This window comes from Phalacrocorax carbo, chromosome 1 (assembly GCF_963921805.1).
Source record: "Phalacrocorax carbo chromosome 1, bPhaCar2.1, whole genome shotgun sequence".
In the NCBI taxonomy this organism is placed as follows: Eukaryota; Metazoa; Chordata; class Aves; order Suliformes; family Phalacrocoracidae; genus Phalacrocorax; species Phalacrocorax carbo.
In genome coordinates this window covers 157,491,554-157,512,019 of record NC_087513.1, presented here as the reverse complement: position 1 = coordinate 157,512,019, position 20,466 = coordinate 157,491,554, and the positions used below count along the sequence as shown (strand labels likewise).

Below are 20,466 nucleotides of genomic sequence, written 5' to 3'. Positions count from 1 at the left end.
AAGGAGGATTCCCCTTGTGTAAGGTGCAACACACAGGTAACTGGAGAGTTCCTGAAGCTTTGCTAGAGCAGTCTTGGGGTAGGGGATCAGTCTGTCCAGCAGAGGCTTTCAGGCAGATAAGCTGCGCTCTGCTTGGCCAGAAGCTTCATGAGACAGAACCTGTTGTTTATATAGGGCTGTCATAAAATATGTCCACAAACAATACGTTACAGTATCATACTGAGAGTGCTCTGATTTGAGGCAGATTTGACATAGGAAGCTGTTAGTGCGGGATATAAATCCCGTAAAATACCATGCCTCTCTGCAGAACTTAATAGCTCAGGCACAGCACTGTCCTTATCAGAGTGGTGCAATTTTTGTCTATTCTGAGCAAGGAAGATGGAGTATATGTGGCTCAAACACTTGAAAAATAGATGCTGCTTTAACTGTGCCACAGGTACTTGCTCCGTTCTTAAATATGCTCAGGCAAGAAAGAAAGGTAGCTGGGGCCCATCTGATCCTGAGATCCTGACCCACCTCTGACGTTTTTTTTTTTTTTGTCTTCTCCCCTTGCTCTCCTAGTCTCTGGTTTTCTGTTGTAATTGAGAATTTGACCTGGTAGTGAAGTGGCAACATGCAAAATTAAAGATCTGGATTTTGGACCTTTTCTAGTTTTCCTCTCCTTTGACAATTTTTCTTTAAAAATAACAACTGTTAAACAGGTTATGTAGAATACTAATTTATGTATTGAAGTGTTCAATAGGTTTGGTTGCATGCATTTGCTAATTCAAATCCTAGAAGGTATTCTGCTGACTAAACTGAAGACTGGTGAAGAGTGTTGAAGGAGTGAAAGTTTTCTAAACTTTCACTGTAAAACAGCTGTAGCTGATGATTAGTGTGACATTTTAAATTGCTGCTTAGTGGCATGCTTTTTCTTGAGTTTAGTGGATTAATGGATTTAGTGAAGTTATTTACTTGTGAATGTTCCCTAAGATTATTTTTTTAAGTGCATAGATACCTTCAAGACAAAGTGTGCAGAAAATAATATTTGTTTCTCAACCATTCTGTTTTAACACTAGCACTGATGGAGCCCTTGGAGTAAGTATCAGTGCCCCAGGAGGTGCTATTGCTTCTGTTCCAAACTGGACTCTGCGAGGAACACAACTCATGAATGGTACATCCATGTCTTCTCCCAATGCATGTGGAGGCATTGCATTAGTATTGTCAGGTAATGTGCTACGTAGTCTAAAAGAGATTAGATACTTTTTCTTCTTCTTAAAAAAAAAATGCTGTATCTTTCAATTTTTTTGTTGTATTCAATAATACCCTTATTTTTAATTTCAGGACTCAAAGCTAATGATATTCATTACACTGTTCATTCTGTCAGAAGAGCTTTAGAAAATACTGCAGTGAAAGCTGAAAACATAGAAGTATTTGCACAAGGACATGGTATTATTCAGGTACTTGCTAGCAAAAAACCTAACATAATATAAATGACTGCCAGTGGAAAACTAACGCACAAAAAAGAGTAGCTTTCTAGATGTGCTTACACAAGTTTGCTACTTGATTCTGACTGAGGGAGAAGAAGGGAATGTAGTGGGAGGGGAGGAGGAATGAGACGGTTCTCTCAGTTTCAGCATGCAGTTACTGTAGAATGATTGTGTTGACACATTCTTAGACTGATCAAAAAGGTATGTGGACGTAAAAGTGGGAAGTGGGTTTTTGTCACCCACATGTGGATTTGGATACCAAAACTGCCCTAATGTCAAAAAATGTTTTTATGCTATTGTCAGAGCAAGCTGAACTTGTTCTGTGCAGACAAAAGCTGGAACTGTAAGTTCTGGGCAGTGAATATACAGAGATACCCACGCTGGTTCACAAAGCAGTACAGCTGCAGTTGTGTGATGACTTTGCTCTGGGCCCGCGCTGAAAAGACTGAATGTTCCTTGTATCCTGTGGACTTCTAAGTAGCTTGGAAATCTGTGATGTGATCACTTGTATGATGAAGTGAATGACAGTCTCCCTATGCAGAAGCTTAGGTTCTTAAAGAGCTGCTGCTGGTTTTTGCCTAGTCACTCCCATCCTAGTGAAATAGAGGTACTGAGATTTTGCTCTCATGCTTAAAGATGCTAGATATTAAACACTTAGCCCTAAACTCATGTTCTGGGGAGGCTAGAACCTAGTAGGTAATGTCTGCTAAGTGCATCTGTAACACTGATGGAGAAGGCAACAATGGTGTAGCCATATCAGTTAAAAAACATTGCCACAGAAAAATGAAACGCACCAGTAATATCTTATGATTTAGTAGTCTGTGAATAAAACATGTTAAAACGTGGTTAAAACTGATCTGGGAGACCAAGGCTGTTGAATGTCTACTTGTGTCAAAGGAGAGTGTCCCAATCTCCACTGGTGGAAGTAGCTCACTATGGAGAAGAGAATGTAAGATTATTGGAGTCAGTAGAATAGAAAGTGAGATAGGAGGATGTCTTTTCAAAACAAAAAGGTCAACCTGTCATCTGACTTTACTGTGACAGCTCATTTACGTAAATCCAGGGCTGGATTTCATGACCTGATTCTCCTATTTCCTTTGAATATATAAAACTTCTATGGGCATCCCATATTGCTTGTCTCTTTTGAACTGTTCAACGTCTTGTATTGCATAAAAGGTTTAAATGCTTAGCTAGAGTGGCTCCTCATGGGAGACACACTCCTAAATTAGTTTAGTAGGTCTGGGCCCTTTGAAGTCCTCTTTGTCTTTGAAGTAACCTCTGAAAACTTACGTTATGCGTGTTTTGATGGGTTTATAGCAAAGGAGATTGTCTTTTTTTAAATTGACTTTCTGTGCTCTGTGTGGCTGTTGCAGACTGAAAATGTTGCCTCATTTTCTATGCTGAATATTGTGTAAGGTGCAATCAGTGTGCCTCAGGTAGCACGTGAGTTACTTCGCTGTTTGTTGCTGTGTTTGCTGAACACTTCATATTGAAGATAATAGGCATAAATTACTACTAAGTTGAAATTTGTTAATTTGAATGTGTTCTTTCTAACAGGTTGATAAAGCCTATGACTACCTCATTCAGAATTCATCATTCGTAAGTAACATAGGCTTTACGGTTACTGTCGGCAGCAACCGTGGAATCTACCTCAGAGATCCTGCCCAGATAGCTGCACCTTCTGATCATGGGGTTGGCATAGAACCTGTCTTTCCTGAAAATACAGGTAGGAAAGAGCTTTTGTATGCCAGGGCGGGGAGGAAATTAAGTGTAATCTTGAAACAAAAAAGGTGTCATAATGAGGAGTGATAGGAATCTGTACGGTAAAAGGAGTAAGTGCAACTCTAAATTTGATGGTAAATGAAGGCATGCAGCTAAACAACTTTTCCATTCTAACCTCAGATATATAACTGCAGCACTTTCATGTTTTGGGGGAGTCTGTTACTTCATGCTTCTTCTCACTGAAAAAAGAGATGTCTCTCTGTTCTGAAGAAATTTAAAGTGAAGTTGTGAGGCCAGGGAAGAATACAGAAAACCAATCGAATATCCCTAATGTTTCAGGAAACTGTAGAACTTTTGGGTTTTTGTTGTAGATAACTCCTGACAAAGAATGATTACTGTTCTAAAGAGGAAAGAACTTACCCAGAAATCAGTTTCTCAGCTATTTAAAGACTGTAATTTCTAGATTTGTACTTTATCTAACTTTCCATAACCTGAGAAAAATCTTAGCTTAACAAACTAGGCTTACATTCAGTATCTAATAATGGATAAACATGGCTACATCTAAAGGCAATACAGGAATTGATTCAGGTTTTAATTACTAACAGGGTAAAAGTAATTTGTGCAAGTCAAAATAAGGTTTGACATCTTTTCTCCATAATCCGTATTGCCTGCTTTATTTTGTTAAATAAAAATTGGAACTCACCGAGAGACTGAATTACACTCTATTCAAGAAATGATCCATGTGAGAGCTTGTTACTGAGATTAATTGCTTTCCTAAAACCAGTGATCCCCAAGAAGATTGGCATGTGACAAAGGGGTGAGTTTATTTAGGGGGAGAAAGGGTATGAATTAGGACAGGTTACTGACTCAGAGTAACTTAGTTGTTTGGCAGGTTATGCTGCAGTCAGTGCTTTTTAAATTTGCCATATGACACACAGAAATAAAATTGTACAATAGGTTCTTCTGCAGGAAGGAACCAATCTGAAAACATAAACGTTTGTAATGGATGACTGTCTTGTAGCATAACGTTGTTCCCCTAGTACCTGTCCAATTGTTATTTCTGTGCCGTGTCTGGTGTTTTCAACAAGACTGAATTTGAGAAACTGTAGTAAAAGGCTGAGGGAGGCTGATTTGCTCAGTCTGTCTGAAGCTGTCTTTGAGCTTTTATTGCTTCTCATGCACCTGTGAAGGAATTATGTCTGATAATAGAGTGCTCATTTCTCTAGTTAACAAAGATGTAATGAAATGTCTGAAAATAAAGCTAAGGTTAATTAGCACTAGGAAGCGTGGGAGTCTTTTTTTCAAAGTGTCATTTAACTTCAGAGCAGGAGAAAGCTAGTGTTTAATCACTAAAGCATTTCAACTAGGGTCAGATGCTTTTCCAGAAGCTGTGCTTTAACCCATATCTTTTTTGACATGGAAGCTAATTTGTGAAATTGGCTAAATTGACTGTTTGCAAAGTCAGATTAGATTACCGTAGTAATTTTTTAATAGACTATACCTCTCACGTGGATTCCTCTATAATGTAATTTGGTAATTAGCATAACCTTCAGAATTCGTACAAATGCTTTTTATTGTATTTCTCTGCATTAGGCAAGACTTTGTGTCTATACAAGAAAGTTTATACCTGCTTCCAGACTATGTTGTGGGTAACTAAAGTGTTGCTTACTAGCCTGTCTAAGACTCGGTCAGGTTTGACTGTCTCACGGGGGGAAATTTTGAAGCTGTGTACAACCTTTATTTTACTGTATGCTGCTTCTGTTCTGTTTTTCTCAAGTTAAAAGAAATAATCTAGAACACTGTCCTTTTTGGAGAATCTGACATCCAGGGGCCCTAAGGAATTAATTCCTATTACATTTTATTGATGTGTACATTTTAATGGAAAATGCTGTGCTATCGAAGGATATGAGCACATATTTATGTTATTGAACTGTTTTTTAAATTTGTTTCTTGACAGAAAACACTGAAAGAATATCTCTCCAGCTTCATTTAGCTTTAACTTCAAATGCACCATGGGTCCAGTGTCCTAGTCATTTAGAACTTATGAACCAATGTCGACACATAAATATTCGTGTGGATCCACGTGGCCTCAGAGAAGGACTACATTATACAGAGGTATCGAAGTATTGGTGTTCTAAGTAAGATTGTGTGCCCTTACCTTTTCATGTGGTCTCTATCCACTTTTTATAGAAGTAATTTTTAAGGAAATGAAAGCTATGTGCTGTACAGACCAGAAAGTACTGCCACACTCCATTTCAGTGTACAGGCTGAATCCAGGATTCAGCAATAGTTATGCCATGGGACTTTGTATAGCATAACTATGGCTGTGCCTAAAAAATAAAAGCATATAAAAATATAAACCTAATAAATAACCATTCATTAAGGTTTTTTCTCTGGGTATATTTTCATCTTTGGCCCTCTGGCTCGGTTCTGTATTATTATTGAGGATAGAGATTTGTGGTTTTATGGTAAATATTTCTCTCTTTCTGTGCTGGCTTGAGGACTGGCCTAGTTTTTGTGGTGTTGCCATGCAGTCTTATACAGACTCAAGATTTTGTTCTACCTTAGGACTTGTTTGGGTACAGTGATGCAGCCTATTTTCTTGTTTCCTCACTTTAACCCCATCCCATTATGGAAGATGAAGGAGAAAAATATCTGGTAAAGGCTGTGTACGGCAGAAGCATTTTGCTGACTTTGAGTGGCTGTGTTCAAATTTGGACAAATCTAATACGAAAGCCATTAATTTTCTCATTTTCTCTCGCAACCATCCTCTTTCACTCCTGCAAAAGAAACACACTGACAAAAAATATTTTTCAGCCATTTTCATCCTCATCCCAAGCCTTATATTAACATTGAAATGTTTCCATTGCATTGTAGTTGATCATAATGAAGATGATATCAACTTTCTTTTTAGAAGTGACTTGCTTAGGATGCTTGAAGCTTCAAGTGTTCTATGGTACCACTGAGAACATTTTAGCGAAGTGATGGTGGAACAAATTTTCAGAGATGGTATTTAAAGCTTGACCATGAAAAGCATGGTAAATCAAACTGCATTTTCTCAGACATAGTCCTGGAAAAGAAGGGTTAAAATCTGTTTAAGACAACAACAGAAAAGCAGAAATAAAATAATAAGGCTGTTTGGGACAAATTCTGAGTTGAAACTAGGTTGAGCTTTTGGTATAGGGACTATCAAACGTAGGTTGAAAGCTTGAAGACTTCTGGGAAAAAACTGAAATGAGTGTGAAAACTAGTATTTTTTTCTTGGCGAATGTTGCGGTTTTACTATTCATTTGACCACTGTCACCCTAGAAAGATCTTTTTTTTTTTCTCAGTGATAACTACAGAGATTCAAAATATTCTGCAACTACTTTAAGTTGAATGTTGTCTTCTATAACTTCATTTTGACTGAAGGTTTTAAGTGGCTGTATTTTATTTTGTTAGGTGTGTGGATATGATATAGCAATGCCTAATGCAGGCCCTCTGTTCAGAGTTCCAATAACTGTTGTTATACCGACAAGGTCAGTAAACCCAGGCTTTATCTGCATTTTTTAATTTAGGTTGGTTTTCTCTACCCACTTATTGTCATTTATTTCACCACCTTCTTTTTTTGGGAGTTATTGAACTTACTACTAACATTGATAAATGAGCGGACATCTGAAAAGATTCTTGCAGCAGACTTACACAGCAGTGGCTTTTTCTGTAGTTCTGGTCCTGGCAGCCAGAAGGCAGTGTGTTCTGCTGGCCTAAGCCACAGTGGCAGCAGCTTCCTGGTACATAAGAATACAGATGACTTCTGGCTTGTTGACCAAAGTGTCAGACAACACAATCATAGGTGTAGGCCAGGTGGAGCTTGTTTTTTTCATTTCTAACTGATGGACTAGAGTACGTAAAGGCAGGGGACGTTATTTGGCAGGTGAAAGTTGGGATAAGTTTCCGTCATGACTTTAATATAGCGAACTTAGAGAGTTAGTATTGTGCCCATCATTGGTTTAAACATATGACTTCAGTGATGTTGATAAGGAAGGAGAGTATCTTATTAACCTATTCAGTGGACAATCTGCCTTGAGGAAAAAAAAAACCAAAGCATAACTTCTCTACATAATTCATAGAAATATTACTTACAAAATCATAGAATCATTAAGGTTGGAAAAGACCTCTAAGATCATCAAGTTTATTAACACATAGCAGCATTGTGAGAAAAGAGTAAAGGGGGGTATGTTTAATATCTTTATAAATGACATGGATGAGGAGATTGAGTGCACCCTCAGTCAGGTGGCAGATGACACCAGATTGGGCAGGAGTGTCAATCTGCTTGAGGGTAGGAAGGCTCTGCAGGGGGACCTGGACAGGCTGAATCAATAGGCTGAGGTCAGTTGTGAGAGGTTCAACAAGGCCAAGTGCCAGGTCCTGCACTTGGGTCACAACAACCCCATGCAATGCTACATGCTTGAGGAAGAGTGGCTGGAGAGATGCCCAGCGGAGAGGGCCTGGGGGTGCTGGTTGACAGCTGGCTGAATATGTCCTCAAGTGGCCAAGAAGGCCAATGGCATCCTGGCTTGTGTCAGGAACAGCGTGGCCAGCAGGAGCAGGGAGGTAGGTGATCATACCCCTGTACTCGGTGCTGGTGAGGCCACATCTCAAACACTGTGTTCAGTTTTGGGCCCCTCAGTACAAGAGGGACATTGAGGTGCTGGAGCATGTTCAGAGAAGGGCAATGAAGCTGGGGAACGGTCTGGAGAGCAGGTCTTATAAGGAGCGGCTGATGGAGCTGGGGTTGTTCAGCCTGGAGAAGAGGAGGCTGAGGGGAGACCTTATTGCTCTCTGCAGCTACCAGTCAGGAGGTTGTAGTGAGGTGGGTGTCACTCACTTATCCCAAGTAAAAAGCAATAGGACAAGAGGAAACGGCCTCAAGCTACCTCGAGGGGAGGTTTAGAGTGGATATTAGGAAAATTTTTTTACTGTAAGAATGGTCAGGCATTGGAAGAGGCTGCCCAGAGAGGTGGTTGAGTCACCATCCCTGGAGGTGTTCAAAAACATGTAGATGTGGCACTTGGGGACATGGTAGCTCACTTTAGTGGAAAGTTATTCAGTTAGGAAAAACAGATCCACTGAAAACTAGGATTCTTTGATACTTAACTTTAAGCACAGTAACTTCAGTGAGACAGGGAGGGTGCCTAAATAACGTGGTGGAGCTGATGTAAATCTTGTAGATACATTGTGCTGTCAGATTCTGTACTAGTACGGTTTAAAATAATTGGTACTGAGGACTAAATATCCTCATGATACACTTTTTTTGTGAGTATTTTTGCATTTAAAAGTACTTTAAAGAAAAAAGCTTCACAGCTTGTTTGATTACTGTTTGTGCCTTCTTTTTGATCTACAGAGTAGACGAATCATCAAGCTATGACCTGACATATACAGATGTTCATTTTAAACCTGGTCAAATCCGAAGGCACTTCATCGATGTTCCACAGGGAGCTACGTGGGCTGGTAAGGAAAATGACTATGTTAATTAAATGAAAAATTGCATGTCAGACTTGACAAAGTTGTTTTGAAGTAATTGTGAGTTCTGCCTGAATAAGAAACTGAAGGATTTGACCCATGAATACGTAAAATATTTATTTGATTTTAAGCTGTTAGAAGAGCGATTTTGAGTTATCTCCATGGTTTCTGGTGTAGTAGAATCCTGATTTTCAGTCTTCTAGAAACCAGCAAATACAATCTGAAGTGATTGCCCATAACTGGGGAATACCCCATGTTTACGGAAACTTATTTCTGTCTGAGGTTTGCCTAGTTTTTAAGGTGTATGGATGTAGTATTGAAAGATGTCCTAACTGAAGAAAATGTGATTTTCATAATGGGCATGTAGCTCATAATTCTGCAAGGAGGAAAAGAAGGTTTGTGTTTGGGTTTTTTTTCTAATCTTTCTCTGTGAGATTACTAAATAATAATGCATTCAAGAATCTTTTATTTAGACTGAAGTTAGTAGTAAGACTCTTAATTTAGAATTCAGCAGCAATCTGTCCTGTACAGGTTATACATCTGTGCTATCAAATTTATTTTCATCATTTAGTTTAGTCATGTTTCTCTTAACTGATCTTTAAACTTAACTAGTTTTCCTTAATCTGAAAGGGTCTTTGTATATAACTGATATATAAGCATTATTCACATATGGAGCCACTTGGGGTACTGCGTAACTTATTAAATTACAAATTACTTGTGAAACTAGTGTTTTTCTGGTGAATCTCTGCTTTCCTTCTAAAATTCTTGGCTCTTGAAACTAAACTTAATCTTTTCTTTAATGTAGAAGTGACAGTATGTTCGTGTTCAGCTGATGTGACTGCCAAGTTTGTGCTTCATGCTGTTCAGCTAGTGAAACAAAAAGCGTATAGAAGTCATGAGTTCTACAAATTTTCATCCTTACCAGAAAAAGGATCAGTGACTGAAGCATTTCCTGTCTTAGTAAGTTACCGTAGGATGGTGTGGGGGAAGAGAGAAAAAGTAATATATCAGTGCATTATAACATAACTGATTCTGGATTTTTTTTTTTCCAAAGAAAAACTCCAAACCCAGGAAATCATACATTTGTTACAGTAGTGAATGCATCTGCGTTTCAGTTTTGAAAAGATCTCTAATAGCTTGCTAGTGTTTCTTAATTATTTGGTAATGCCCTTATAATATGTGTTAATCTCTCTGGTTTGTTGGTACTTGTTTTTACAAGTCAGTTTGTTTCCCCTTCAAATAGGGGCTGTGACTTCTCAGATAGATGTAATTCAGCATATTTTGCCTTTAGTGCTTAATGTGGTAATCTGGGACATCTCCGTGATGTTGAAGCCAGGTGATAGAACTGACTGGCTTACATTCATACTGCTTAGATACAGCAGGCTTAGCTTGAATAATGCTAGCTCAAGAGTCCAGAACAGAACCAAGGAGTGAGCTAACGGTTCAGAGGTGTGGATGAGAGAGTCTACTTCTCAAGTCTGTACCCTGCCTTGCTTAATTTAGTTGTATAGCTCTAAAGCCTAAGAGTAATTATGATTTCTATGCTATTCAGTTCCATACCCTCTGTGAAAACATCAGGTGCGGACCCTAAGTTAAGTTTGTCCCACTGACACACTGTGAATTTTATCATGTTAATTAAAAAAGAAAACACACAAAAAAGAAACCCCAACCAACCAAACAACAACAAAACCCCCAAACTTCCCAAGCTTCATGTCCTCTTATTTAGGCAGAAAGTGGGATCTCTTTCTGATACACATTTTCCAGGGCACATATATTAAACTTATGTATGAGCTAACCTGTCCACCTAGTTTGAAGGATAGGAAGGGAAGAAGTAACATTTAAAAGCTGTGCCTTTCTCTGTAGGGTATACCCCTGGCGCTCTTTACTTTGATGTGGTCATCAGTCATGCTATTTCGTTGGAGCTGTGTTGTGTTTTCTAGACCAAGTATAATGTCTTACTTGGTACAAACCTATACAATTGCAGTAAACTGGACAGAAGAGGGTCTTTTTGAGCTATACTCTGATGTTTTTTGTTGTTTTGTTTTTGGTTTTTTTTGTCTTGGTATGAGGGAGGCTGGGGTGAATAGAAGGGGAATATGGGAGCTTGAATCTAACATTGTGCTTTTGTTACCCAGGCTGGAAAAACCATTGAATTTTGTGTTGCTCGGTGGTGGGCAAGCCTTAGCGATGTTAGCATTAATTACACAATTTCTTTCCATGGTGTACTTTGTGCTACTCCTCAGCTAAACATGGTAAGTTTTCCAGAGTGTTTATTTTTAATTATTATGAAATCTTGTGGTATCTCAGAATTAAAAAAAGCTTTTCTTCATTCTTGCCTGTATTTAGAAAGATTAAAGGATATACATTAAATGTTCATATTTTCTCTTAAAAATAGGTAAATAGGAGTTCAGTGCCACAGAAATTCCCACTACCATTATTATTTTTTTTCTATGCCTTTTCATTATAAATCAGTAGGCGGGAAAAATAGGGGGAAAAAAACCCCAACCAAAAAACACTTCAAACCCAGCACCAATAGCAAGAACATACTAAAAGGATGAAATTGTAACTATACTTATTTTAGCAAGTGTTTGTGTGAATAAACTTTGCTGGGACCACAGTTCTTGAACTTGAATATCTAGGCTTCCATTGCTAAAAGACAGTACTTTGAATACTGTTTTAAGTACAAAATATCATTAAAATTCATTTTCTGTTCAGTGTTTTATTGAGATGTGCTCATTGGCTTAAGATTAATTGTTTAGGGCAGTTGAAGGCACAGTGGATGGGCAGTGTGGAGATTCCTAAGGCTCTATGATACTAAAGGATTAAAAAGTTGCTAAAAACATTGGTTTCATAATATTTACAGTACTTTGTCTTGCTCCTGTGTTCTTTGCTGTCCTGTGCAACCTGGCTTCACTTGACTTTCCCTCCCTCAGGAGAGGACTCTCTTTGAGAGCTGACATGGCAGTTCCTACATGAAACAGTGCCATGCTATTTATCCTGGCTCCTCCCTTTTTTCAGCTAAGGGCCAGAGCAAATTATAGCTGCCCCACAGGTGAATTTGGATGTATTCAGGCTCTAAGAGCTGAATAAACTGAAAAAAGAGTGGGTGCATTGTGCTAAGGTACTAGGTCTTGAAACAGTAGAGCAGTAAAGGAAAGAGATGGTTGTGGTGGTGTGCGCACAGCACCTTCCCCCACCTCAACATGAAGCTGAATAATAGAGAATTAAAAATGGGAGAATACAAACAGTTTTGCCCTTCCTTCTTGAGCATCTGTAACTTTGATAAAATAAATTTTAATAGGGCTCATATACTGGTAGTTTTGTCATGGGATATGTAGAAAAAAGTTTTCAGATTATTTGCCCATCACTAGCCTGTATATGCAGTATTGGTTTTTTTTGCAATGTTAAACTATTCTGTAATAATAATCCGAAGCAGAACCACCATAAAATATAAAATACTTGTTTTAAGATTTTAGACGAATAATACTGGTATTTATTGAATTACATATTCAGAGGAAAGCGTCACAAATGAAACCCAGCCCTGCCCAAAGTGTGACTTGTACAGTGCTGTACAAAGCACTTAAATTATAAAGGGGAAAAAATATAAATAAGACTTTAGCTCCAATTGCAAAAGTTTTGCAGGTCCAGGTATATCTGCTGTTGTAAAATAGAAGTGTTGTGCCACTTTCAAACTCACACAGTATTTCTTCTTATAGTATAGGTGAATACAGCTTGCATTGGTCCACATCTGATATCATAACTGCACAGAAGAATAATTGTTATACGCTCTTTCCTTTAGCATGCTTCAGAAGGCATCGTACGATTTGATGTTCAGTCACTGTTGAAGTACGAAGATATTGCTCCGTGCATAAATCTGAAAAGCTGGGTTCAAACGCTCAGGTAGAGTTTCTGGGGAACTGCATTGGGAAAGTGGGAGAACTATTTGTATGTAATTAAAATAGTAACAAGTTAACAGTGAAATTTAGGGTAACAACAATATTCTTGTCAAATTTTAAGTAGGTTTGGAAATATCAATTAATTTTCTCAGCATTCTCTTTTTTGGTTCCTTTCACCTTTGACAAAATTTGAGAATTTTGGTGACTTTTTGCATATAAATTATTTTCCTTAAGCTATTTTTAAAAAAAAGTACAAACACATTCCATTGCTTCAGAAGGAGACACTTAGAGGCAAAAGGCACTTCAGTATCTAAAGAAAAAAATTGTAGGGTTATTTGGTGCTACTGTTTGTTTGTGTTTTGTTTTTTTTGTTTGTTTGGGTGGTTTTTTAGTTGTTTGTTGTTTGGGTGGTTTTTTTTCAAGCAGGTCCTTCAAATCCTGTCCAATTTTGACCTGGAAAGACTGTCTCTTCTCTCTTGCTTGATTAGAAGTGTTTTTGTAGGATCTGGTGCAGAATTCTGTGTGGAAAGTTGTGTTTATCTTGTCGGTTTGACACATGCTGGTTTGGAGGAAAAGCTTTGTTGGAAAATTCGTAACCAGTGCAGCAATTACTAAAGTTGGTCACTGCAGGAGGAAAAAGAAATGCTATACAGTTTAAGCAGTACTCTTAAGACTTGGGCCAGACAATTTCATAGTGGTCAGTAATCCAAAGTTTTCCGTTATTTGGGCCTCTAAGTGGAGACCTTGGACTCTGTATGGGGCTTTTGAATACTTGTAACTGGAATTGAGGTGGCTAAGAATTTGTTGTTTAATGAACACTCCACCTAATGTTAGATTCAGAAATACCCAAATTGATATGCCTTAAGTGAGGAAAAAAACCAAACTCCTAATACGTCTTTGCCTCATTCTTGGTTGGTGAAATGGAGATGCTCTTATCTCCTTGTAATATTTGAGGCACATATCTGACAGTAAATAAACTGCAGTTAAGTAAACTCGTGGGAAATATTTATGTATTTAAATTAAGGCATGAATAGTATCTCTTGAATGAAGTAATGAATTGTAACACGGGAAAAAAAGTACAGAATGGCTTCTTATTTGGTCTCTTGCGTTTCAAATGCTTGGAGGCAGGCTGAGTATTAGGGAGATACATCATGTGTGGTATTGCTTGGTTCTTAAGTCTTCTGTCAGCAGTCTATCTGGTGTCTGCCAGACTAGGAAGCCTGGGTTAAATGGACCTGTGGTCTGAGCCAGCACAGATACTTTGCTGGGTGACTAGTCTGTGCTCTTGGCAATGAAAGAGCTGACAGAATCTTAAAGCAAAAAATTTGATCATGTAATTAAAGGCTGTCAGAATAAATAAATGAAGTGCAAACTTAAATGATGCCAGGGCACCCTCATTTTGCTACTCTTTATTTCTGAAGCTCTGATTTTCCTATATCATTATTCAGCCTATATTCTTTGATGCTTAAGATCCAAAGTGTTTGTGCTGCTCTGAACAATAGCTTGTCCTAACTGTGTCTGAGTTAACATATGCTACGTAGGTAGTGTATGTTAACATTCTTCTGTGTTACTAGTCTGATTTCTGTAAAGCCTTTTGCAGATTCTCATCTGATACAACCTTCGATAACAATTATCAGCTGTTTATTCTGTGCTCTAATTACTGTGCCGTTAATCTTTCAATCTCTGAATAAAAGTGCTGATTGCAACATGGATACTAGAGATGTAAAGTAACTTCACTTTTTTTTCCCTAATCCTGAAGTCTGGTTTTCTTTTTTTTTTAAATGGCCTTTAATTTTGAGCATTTAGATGTGCTTGCTATATTCTGTTGGCTTCTTTCTTTGGCAGTGCCTGCAGTGTCACTAAACCTTGTTTTTGAACTGACATTCATTTTAACTGAGGAATTTATGCTGCCTGGATGGTTAAAATATTTTAAGAGATGTTATTATATGTGCTGAATTCAGTTGTACTTCAGATTATGCTTCTGCTTAAGCAAGACAAGTTTTGATAGAGGATACCTGTTTCTTAAGAGTACCTTCTGTTGTTTTCTGTTGTTTAACTGCAGACCAGTGAGTGCAAAAATAAAACCTTTGGGCTCCAGAGATATTTTACCAAATAATCGTCAACTGTATGAGATGATTTTGACCTATAACTTCCATCAGGTAAGGGTTATAGGTGGTTGGTTGTTGGTTTTTTTTAAGTCATTGATAAATGCAGCATGTTTTCTAAATCCAGATTTTAACTTTAGCTTTCTGTCAGAAACAAGGTCTAGATTCACACTTTAGACTCTCTACAGTCAGAATTCTGATATGGTTCTGTTTAGGCGCTACTGTTGCTTGAAATAGGCTTTAGTTCAGGTATTCTTTTTAATGTGTGTGTGAAGATTATACTTGTTTTGTTCGGTAGTGGATTAAATGTTGTGACCTTTCGTTTAATAGCCTAAGAGTGGAGAAGTAACTCCAAGCTGCCCACTTCTTTGTGAATTGTTGTACGAATCTGAATTTGATAGTCAACTATGGATTATTTTTGACCAGAACAAAAGACAAATGGGTTCAGGAGATGCCTATCCACACCAGGTACAGAGTAATTTCTTTATTTTACCTTATGTTTTCTGCACAGTGCAAAAATTTTTTTTCTCACCTCCCAGGCCTGCTACTAGCTCCTAACATTTCATGATACATAGGTATAATGTTCTTATCTTCACAAGAAGACAGGTTCAGTGCTGTTATATTTGTATGAAAAAAGTAATGACAGGTTTGTTTCCATGAAATAGAACATTATGATTTTTTTCCCCTTCCAAGGAAGGAGGAAGAGTTATGGTGTGTTTTATTTCTACAAAAAGCTGTTAACTTATGATTTTGACTGGTGCTTCTCAAGAAGTGAATTCAGGTTCTCTTGCCTTTACTTTTGGGTGTTTTTTTACAAAGATGATACCTTGGACTCTTCTATTTAAGGTGGAGAAAATCCATTATTTTTTCTGTGTCTGACTTGTCCACTGATAGATCAGGTGCTTCTGTATCCATGCAGGCTGTCTTCTGTGCTGCTGCTGTCTTCAAACAGCTTTTTAAATGCTATAGCTTGTTTTACTTCCTGTTGCTCTCTTTCAAAGGGAGTTTTTTGCACAAGATTTATAGATAATTTACCTTCTGTGGGAATCTCTTTCTGCTGGAACAGACCATGTGTCTGGATCACAGAGGGGAGAGGGAGGGCAGGCAGAATTAAAAAACATAGAAGAAACATTTTTCCTAGTTTTTTGTTTTGAAACTATTTTTTACAATCCAAAATCACAGTTGAACTTCATCAATGTAATGTTTATTTTGATCAACCTAGAAGTGTACAAAAGATCAGCTTTAAAGCATGTCTCTTGAATCTTATAAAGAATTACAGAAATCGCATTATTTAAACTTCATTTTTAAGGTGCTATAAAATCTAAAAATCACCAAAGTAGTCTGTTACTTACACCTGGTGGACCACCATGCTGTAATCGCTGGTGTTGTACATCATAGGACAATTTTAAAGCAATTCAAAATTATTTAATCCATGAAGAAATACCAGTAGGAATTATGACTCCCTAACCCAGGAGAGGGAGATTCTGGGAGCAGGGTAATTATAGCAGCAGCAGCAGAAAGGAAATGTAGCATGCTACTGCTTAAAACATCCGCATGGTGCCCTTTTAGGTTGATAAAAATGAAAGAATGTTTTCAAAACTAAGAATTTGAGTCTGGGGTGGTTTTTTTTTGTTTGAGGGTTTTTTGTCTGTTTTTTTGCTTGGTTTTGTTTTGTTTTAATAAACGGAGATTGTTATCTGCGTATTCCTAACTGAATATATAAAAAATCTCAGGGCAAAGAGTATCACCTCTTTAAACTGCAGCCTTAAATCTTACAGGAATACTGGGTCCCTCAGCGTGAAAGCTGGTACAATGTTTGAGACAGTAGAAAATACCCTGTGATGTAAACCACAGAGCACCTAAAGTTATATATTAAACTGAAAGTGTATCAAGGCAAACCTGCTAGAGGTTTTGAACTGAAAGTTTAGCAAGAATTCTGATTATTATTTAAGCAGTTAATACAGTCTTAGAATAGTAACAAATTATGTCAGCCTATTTTGTGGTCTGAAAACTCTTTCCCCTCCCCCCCAATCAATCCAAAATATGTTTTGGCCACTGTCAAGTCTTGAAAGCACTCTGTTTTCAGGAGATTCCAAAATTAAGTGATCTAGCATATTTAATCTAGCTATAGCTCTGTGGGTCAAGAACATGACAATAGTATTTCTGGGTTTCTTTGTGAACAGTGAAGTATTTAATCTTGACATTTATGAGAACTTCTTTCTTTCAGTATTCTGTGAAACTGGAAAAAGGAGATTACACTATTCGGTTACAAATTCGTCATGAACAGAACAGTGAGCTGGATCGCATCAAAGACCTTCCATTTATTGTTTCTCACAGGTTGTCTAGTACCTTGACCTTAGATATTTATGAAAACCATAGCCTTGCTCTCTTAGGGAAGAAGAAATCCAACAGTTTGACATTACCACCAAAACACAGTCAGCCATTCTTTGTTACATCTCTACCTGATGACAAGTAAGTTACTGAAGTCTTGTTTTTCTCATCTACATCTATGCAGCTGCTTCTGCACCTAAGTAAAAATGATACTTTGATAATGTCTGCCTGTTTAGGCTTGGTAATTCCTCCTGTTGCTGTTTCACTGTTTGGATTCTTTATTGTAGTCCCCATGGAACATTAATGAGCCTGGTTTTAACACTGAACTTTTTCTTTGAATAGAATACCTAAAGGAGCAGGACCAGGATGTTATCTTGCAGGAGCTCTTACACTGTCTAAAACAGAACTTGGAAAGAAAGCTGTGAGTATTTGAAATGGATGACTGACTGTTTCTTCTGAAACTTTTGAAGAAAGTAAATGGCATGCCAGGAAGTACTGTATTTCATGGTTTTAGTACTTTAAAGAGCAGATTTTGAATTTTAATTATTTTGCTCTGAATCCTTGTATTTCTAGAAGCAACTGCTTTTTTGTTGGTGTGGAGCCTTTAAAAGTGATTTTGTGTAATTGCCTAGCTTAGTATAATTTTTGAATAAAAAATACGTGCATATATAGTTTTGTGCATGTTGATTCTCTAATAAACAGCTATACTCTTCCTTGCATGCATACAATTTTCAGCAAAAATACATGCTTTCTTAACACCTACATGTTACTGTTACAAAGTAGTAGGAATTTTGCTGACTCAAATGCATAAGCAGATATTCTTACCTGCTGTGTACTGATGTTGTCAACCACTAATATGACCGTATGCTCCAACAGAATGATGTGAGATCTCGGTATGTGATGCTAGAAAACAGCTGTAGGGATTTTTTTGCTCATAATGCAGCATCCTGTAAAAACTGGTTCCTAACTTGTATGAATCTGCAGTGCAACAGTGATTATAGTAACCAAATCACTCTTGTGTGTATCTGGTGCTGAGGTATTTAGAAGATTCCCTTTAGCTAATCTTAAGTAGATGGCAAACCTGAGAATAAATTTGAAACAATCCTGGTGATTGTTAGTGTTTAGAGGTAATTCATCTATGTCCATATGTCACTAGATGTGGCTGAACAACATGTATAAAACTAGAATATGTTTTCATAGAAAATAAGTTGCTGTGATTAGGTGAGCACATACCTTTAGATCTTGTTGAGTAGAAAAGTTTAGTTAATTCAGTCTGAGTTGGTTGTAGATAGTACTTTGGGGGCAGACTGCATATAACTGCAGGTTAGATAATGTCTGTCAGGAGAATTTATGTCTCAGTGAGGAAAAACCCAATAACGAATAACTCTAAAATAGTTTTATATTTCTTTGTGATTCTTGCAAGGTTGCAAGTATACTTTTATGAAATCGTTGGTAAATCCATTGCAGTAGTGTAGTATAGTTTCCCTAACTTGAATCCTGCACTTCTTTCCAGCTGTTGGTTGTAATTCTCATCTACCTTATTTTAAAACCAGACTAAGTGGTTATATACAGTGATTTCTGGGAAGGGACGTAGGAGGTAGGTAGGTATTGCCTATCAAATTTCATGTAATTAAGAATACTTAAGAGCTTACAGGGAGAGAAATTCTAGCTGAGGTGTGTCTGATGTCATAGTCTAAGGCATTACTGTTATGGTCGTTTTTCCCTGAAAAAAGGATGGTATAAAACAGCATCAGATACTTTCTGCTGCCTGTGGTGAACCTCATTATGTACCAGGAGACAAAAGGAGAACTAGGCAGCAAAGTTGTCTCTAGGTCAGCAAGTGATGTGACGTGAGGGAAAATGTATCTAATGTCTGTATATTTATTATGAAATAGAACAATGCCACTAAACAGTCAAAATCTAAATCTACACTTTTGAGGCTGAATTTCTGTAATTTATTAATTTAAGCTAAGTGGTTAACAACACTTGCTTGTCTTACAGGAATAATGGACTGTATACACAATAATGCATTGTTTTATTAATTTAAAAAACCTGAAAGAGCATGCTTTAAGAGCATGTTTGATCATAGATGTGACTCTCTAAAAGTTTAAAAAATCTGTAGGTTGAAAGTATAACCGTAATTGTACACAGAAGGTGTCTCCATCCTGTGTGGTGTGTGCATGTTTTCTTACAGTATGTTATTCTAACTCCCAGGGGCAGTCTGCAGCAAAGCGACAAGGAAAATTTAAAAAGGTACTGAATGTTAGTTTTTGAAAAAGATATACTTAAGTCTTTTTGCATATGACTTAAAGAATTTGTCTACCAGTTTTGGTTTTTTACTTTGTCTTCCTCATCTACCTCCTTAGTCTTGAGTTATTTACTTGAGCACCTTAAGTATGTCTACTGGTAGAACGACAAAACACTATAATACAAAGCTGAGAGGCATGTGAGCATCTGGATACTTCTGCAATAAGTGCTGTAAAAATGCATGTGGTGATTAGTGGTCTGTAATTTTTTCCTTTCATGAAATACTCAGGAATCTTCAGTGTTTGTGGTCAAGGTTTTCTGTGGCAAGTGTTTCTGCCTATTCTATTCTGTCTGCAAATTGAGAACTGAATATGAACCTAACACCTTGTTGTAGAATGGAATATCTAACTGCATACCAAGTCTACTGAATTGAGACCTAGCTTCATTAGTCATAAAAACCATAGTGTAGCAAGCAGCTTTTTCTTAGAGAGATGGACTTGGTTGAAAAGTCTCTCAATTTATTATTCTACTCAAACTGAATATCACTCATTATAGGCTAGAGTTTATACAGTGATGTAGCAGGTAGTAGAATTTACATTAAAAATTTTGGAGTGTATATAAGATATTTCAGGTAGGGAGTAAATGACTTTTAACATAGCAATGTTTAATATTGTGCTTTCTCATATTTTTACATTAGGTAATACAATATTCTGCCAGCAGTCAGAGACTGAAACAGTCTTCATTAAAAAACCTATTTTAGATTACTGGGTTTTTTTCCTCGTTTTGTTCTTAAGTTGTAAGGCTATTTACATTCTTTTGTTTTCAAGGGACCGTGTTCTGGAGTGACATACAAACTAGTTAGGACTCTTCTTAGAAATAAGGCATGAGAATCATGAATAACACAGTTTATTGCTGTAATCTGTTATTTTGTTAACAGTGAACTGGTAATTGAGCCTGCTAACTTATTCTGGTCTTGGTGTAATAACTGTGTGGGAATGTGATTAGGCTTTACAAGAAGGATTTTAATGCATGTTGCTGCAGTTTTATTTTCACAATGCATCTGAAAATTATGCATATCACTTCTAGAAAGATGATTTAAAATCCCATGTGAATGTGTGGCTTCCTGATGATTAGGGTATAAAATCTTCACTAAGTGAATATCTAACAAGGGAGTTAAACTCTAACTGTAATTTA

General features: G+C 37.3%; 1 protein-coding gene across 2 annotated transcripts in view; it reads left to right on the top strand.

Moving 5' to 3' along the window:
- The window catches only part of TPP2 (tripeptidyl peptidase 2), a 59,002-nt gene that overhangs the window by 19,670 nt on the left and 18,866 nt on the right, over positions 1-20,466 (top strand). The window contains exons 11-24 of one of the 2 annotated variants that reach the window (XM_064440618.1): positions 1,059-1,207; positions 1,324-1,439; positions 3,027-3,195; positions 5,149-5,306; positions 6,633-6,709; positions 8,575-8,681; positions 9,499-9,653; positions 10,829-10,945; positions 12,493-12,593; positions 14,652-14,748; positions 15,025-15,162; positions 16,922-17,166; positions 17,368-17,446; positions 19,240-19,278. In XM_064440618.1, the coding sequence (XP_064296688.1) occupies positions 1,059-1,207; positions 1,324-1,439; positions 3,027-3,195; positions 5,149-5,306; positions 6,633-6,709; positions 8,575-8,681; positions 9,499-9,653; positions 10,829-10,945; positions 12,493-12,593; positions 14,652-14,748; positions 15,025-15,162; positions 16,922-17,166; positions 17,368-17,446; positions 19,240-19,278 (1,747 nt within the window). The remainder of the gene's footprint in view (positions 1-1,058; positions 1,208-1,323; positions 1,440-3,026; positions 3,196-5,148; positions 5,307-6,632; positions 6,710-8,574; positions 8,682-9,498; positions 9,654-10,828; positions 10,946-12,492; positions 12,594-14,651; positions 14,749-15,024; positions 15,163-16,921; positions 17,167-17,367; positions 17,447-19,239; positions 19,279-20,466) is intronic. The other variant, XM_064440619.1, reaches the window with a different exon arrangement.